At 50.6% G+C, this 5,304-nt stretch overlaps 1 protein-coding gene across 1 annotated transcript in view; it reads left to right on the top strand.

Moving 5' to 3' along the window:
• The window catches only part of LOC139024606 (sodium channel protein type 2 subunit alpha-like), a 62,018-nt gene that overhangs the window by 33,244 nt on the left and 23,470 nt on the right, over window positions 1-5,304 (top strand). Inside the window, exon 2 of the mRNA XM_070439491.1 lies at window positions 422-728. Coding sequence (XP_070295592.1) covers window positions 462-728 — 267 coding nt within the window. The 5' untranslated portion in view covers window positions 422-461. The remainder of the gene's footprint in view (window positions 1-421; window positions 729-5,304) is intronic.

Below are 5,304 nucleotides of genomic sequence, written 5' to 3'. Positions count from 1 at the left end.
TGTTACCAGGTTTATACATGTATACAATCACGTAATATATTAACTTAGAACATTTGTATATGTGCTTTAATTGTTTTGAACCTTCGATGTAGTTAAATGTTTACTGTTAATTGTATTATTTATTTACTTTGTTACTGCTATATATCTACCTCACTTGCATTTGGCAGAGTTAACACATGTTTTCCCATGCAATAAGCCTTGAATTGAAGATTGAATTGAATTGAAGAGAGAGAAGAGAGAGAGGAAGCAGAGAGAGAGCAGTTTAAAGAGAAGACGAGAGGTTAAAGAAAGAGGCTACCGAAGAGAGAGAGACGAGAGACGGATGAGAGAGAGATAGAGAGAGAGGAGAGAAGTGAGAGAGAGAGAAGAAGAGAGAGACAGAGAAGATCTCTGTCTTCCCCACCTCCACCTGTACCACCAGCTGTAAGTAAATTCTAGTACAGGATAATCAGGATGAAAAGATGGCAGCCACGCTGTTACCAACGGGTCCTGATGGCTTGCGCCGGTTCACTCGCGAATCCCTGGCCGCCATCGAGCAGCGGATTGCCGAGGAGCAGGCCAAGAACGCCAAGGATTACCAGGAGGATCTGGGCAACGTGGAGCTGCCCATGCCCAGGCCCGACCTGGAGGCTGGCAAACAACTTCCACGTATCTTTGGTGACATTCCCCCAGGACTGGTTGGGGTACCTCTGGATGACATCGATCCCTTCTACTTCAAGAATCAGAGGGTGAGTGTGGGGTAGGGGTGTGGGCTGTGAGGGGGAGGCGGGGGTGGGATACAGGAGGTTGGTGGCACATTAATGGTGGAGGACGGGCCGGAGCGGAATGAGTGGAATGGTATCAAATACATCATGGTTTGATGCCATTCCATTCGAACTCCGTTCCAGACTTTATTATGAGCCGTCCTCCCCTCAGCAGCCTCCACTGTGACTCTCTGTGATAGTGCCAATACAATACTGATATATTCACGGTAACGTGATAGATCAGAGCAATTAAACACAGTAAAATACAGTAAAAGTCACCCATTAAACTGTAAGAAAATGTATTTCTACAGTATTTTACTGTAATTTACTGCATATTAGAAGCATATTAATGACTAGTAGGTGTTTCTAGAGGACTTATCAAAGGCTTTCAAACTGGATGTGATTACAGACAGATCAAATGGACATGGTTAATCATTACAAGGTTTAAGACCTGCTGCCGCTCTAATCTGTTCCCTATATGTAATTGTTAAGGAACTACTACCACCACATATCACTTAAATTAGTRCAGGACTCTCACTAACGGGTGCCACAAATATAGACRTTTACAAGRCACGCCTTAAAATATGTTAATGAGCCAGTGATTCTTTCACCTCCAATAATRTTTCGCMCCRCAATGCACCATCATTTACAATATGCTCCAGTAAATATATAGCAAAATAGCAATACAGTACTTTAAAAAAATTGAAAATACAATCAGTAATTACTAATAGTAAATATCTAATAATATATTACAATTTATATCACTTGCTCGTTAGGCCTTAACAAAGGCTTCCAAACTTCCCGTGACTCAACTAGCCTGTACCCCCTGCACACTGACTCCAAACACACTGGACTCTAACCCAAACAACACTGGACTCTACCCAACACACTGGACTCTACCCAACACACTGGACTCTACCCAACACTGGATCCTACACACACACACTGGACTCTACACACACACACTGGACCTCTACCAACACAACTGGACTCTACCCACACGCTGGACTCTACCCACACGCTGGACTCTACCCACACGCTGGACTCTACCCACACGCTGGAACTCTACCCACACGCTGGACCTCTACCCCACGCTGGCACTCTACCCCCACGCTGGACTCTACCAACACGCTGGACTCTACCGCACACGCTGGACTCTACCCCACAGCTGGACTCTACCCCACGCTGGACTCTACCCACACGCTGGACTACCCACACTGGACTCTACCCACACACTGGGACTCTTACCCAACACACTGGACTCTACCCACACACTGGACTCTACCCACACAACACTGGACTCTACACACACACACTGGACTCTACCAACACACTGGACTCTACCAACACACTGGACTCTACCAACACGCTGGACTCTACCCACACGCTGGATCTACCCCCCACACTGGACTCTACCCACACACTGGACTTTACCCAACACACTGGACCTCTACCCAACACACTGGACTCTACCAACAACTGGACTCTACCAACACACTGGACTCTACCCAACACACTGGACTCTACCCACACACTGGACTCTACGCAACACACTGGACTCTACCAACACACTGGACTCTACCAACACACTGGACTCTACCCACAACACTGGACTCTAACCCACACATGGACTCTACCAACACACTGGACTCTACCCAACACAACTGGACTCTACCACACGCTGGACTCTAAACCCACACGCTGGACCTAACCCCACACTGGACTCTACCCACACATGGACTCTACCAACACACTGGACTCTACCAACACACTGGACTCTACCACACACTGACCTACAACACACACTGGACTCACCACACCTGGACTCTACCCAACACACTGGACTCTACCCAACACACTGGACTCTACCAACACCTGGACTCTACCACACACTGGACTCTACCCACACACTGGACTCTACCACCACAACTGGACTCTACCACACACTGGACTTCTACCAACACATGGACTCTACCACACACTGGACTCTACAAACACACTGGACTCTACCAACACACTGGACTACTACAAACTGGACCTCTACCAACACGCTGGACTCTACCAACACGCTGGACTCTACCACAGCGCTGGACTCTACACACACGCTGGACTCTACCAACACTTGGACTCTACACCACACTGGACTCTACCCAACACACTGGACTCTACCCAACACGCTGGACTCTACCCAACACGCTGGACTCTACCCCACACGCTGGACTCTACGCCACACGCTGGACTCTACCAACACACTGGACTCTACCAACACACTGGACTCTACCAACACACTGGACTCTACCACACACTGGACTCTACCCACACTGGACTACTGGACTCTAACCCACACACTGGACTCTACCACAGCCTGGACTCTACCACACCACTCACCACGCATGGATCTACCCACACCACTGGACTCTACCCACACACCTGGACTCTACCAACACACTGGACTCTACCCAACACACTGGACTCTACCCAACACACTGGACTCTACCAACACACTGGACTCTACACACACCACCAGACTCTACCACCATAGACTCTACCCAACACAACTGGACTCTACCCAACACTACTTGCACAACTGACTCTACCCAACACACTGGACTCTACCACACACTGTGGACCTCTACCCACCACACGGACTCTACCACACACCTGGAACTACTATTACCCAACCACACTTGGACTCTAACCCAACAACACTGGACCTCTACCCAACACCTGGACTTACCCACACCTGGACTCTACCACCAAAACACTGGACTCTACCAACACACTGAGACATCTACCAACACACTGGACTCTAACCAAACACACGGACTCTACCAACACCACTGGACTCTACCACACACACTGACTCTACCCCACACACTGGACTTCTACCCAACCACACTGGAACTCTACCCAACACCACTGGACTCTAACACACCTGGACTCTACCCACTGACTCACCAACACACTGACTCGTACCCACACACTGGACTCTTACCAACACACTGACTCTACCACAACACTGGTCTACCACAATCTACTCACACACACTGGCTCTACCACACACTGGACTCAAACACACGACACACACTGGACTCTTACCACAGCGCACTCCCACACCTGGACATCTACCCACACGCTTGGACTCTACCAACACACTGACTCTACCAAACACTCACCACTGGACTCCCACATACTCCAACAACACTGACTCACCGGATCTACCCAACCACGCTGGACTCACCACACGCTCGGGACTCTACCCACACCTGGACTTTAACCACACACGCTGGACTCTACCAACACAATGGACTCTACCAACACAACTGGACTCTTACGCAACACACTGGACTCTACCAACACACTGGACACACCTGGACTCACCAAACACACTGGACTACTTACCAACCACTGGACTCTACCCAACACACTGGACTCTCCCACACGCTGGACTCTACCCAACACGCTGGACTCTACCACACGCTGGACTCTACCCACACGCTTTGGACTCTACCCAACAACACTGTACTCTAACCCACACACTGACTCTAACCACACACTGGACCTCTAACCCAACACAACTGGAACTCCTAGCCAACAAACTGGACTCTAACCCAACAACTGGATCTTCCTAACCGAACACACTGGACTCATACATCCCACACTGGACTCTACCACACGCTGGACCTACCCACACGCTGGACTCTAACCACACACCTGAACTCTACAACACACACTGGACTCTACCAAACACACTGGACTCTACAACACACTGGAGCTTACCCCCACACTGGACTCTACCCACACACTGGACTTATCCCAAAACACTGGACTCTAACTCCAAACACACTGGCACTCTAACCCACACTGGACTCTAAACCCACACACTGGACTCTACCCACACACTGGACTCTACCCACACACTGACTCTACCCACACACTGGGGACTCCACCCACACACTGGACTCTACCCACACCCGGACTCTACCACCAACACACTGGACTCTACCCAACACAGCTGGACTCTACCCCAGACGAACACTGGACTTCGTACACACACCGACACGGTACTGCTACCCCACACACTGCGACCTCTACCGCACACCCGGACTCCTACCCACACGCTGGACTCAACCCCCACACGTCTGACTCTACCCACACAGCTGGACTCCACCCCTATCGCTGGACTCATAACCAACGCGGCACCTCTACCCCAACACGCTGGACTCTACCCAACGCTGGAACCTCTACCACACGCTGGACTCTACCCACACGCCGGACTCTACCCACACGCTGGACTCTACCCACACCGCTGGACTCTACCCAACGCGCTGGACTCCTACGACCACACCTGGACTCTTACCCACACCTGGACTCTACCCACACGCTGGACTCTATCCAACACGCTGGACTCTATCCACACCTGGACTCTACCCACACACTGGACTCTACCCCCACACTGGACTCCTACCCACCCCACTGGACTCTACCCCCACACTGGACTCTACCCCACACTGGACTCTACCCACACACACACTACATGACACCCAACACACACTCACAC

Source organism: Salvelinus sp. IW2-2015, unplaced genomic scaffold (genome assembly GCF_002910315.2).
Source record: "Salvelinus sp. IW2-2015 unplaced genomic scaffold, ASM291031v2 Un_scaffold1702, whole genome shotgun sequence".
Lineage (NCBI taxonomy): Eukaryota > Metazoa > Chordata > Actinopteri > Salmoniformes > Salmonidae > Salvelinus > Salvelinus sp. IW2-2015.
This window is presented reverse-complemented; position numbering and strand designations above follow the sequence as displayed.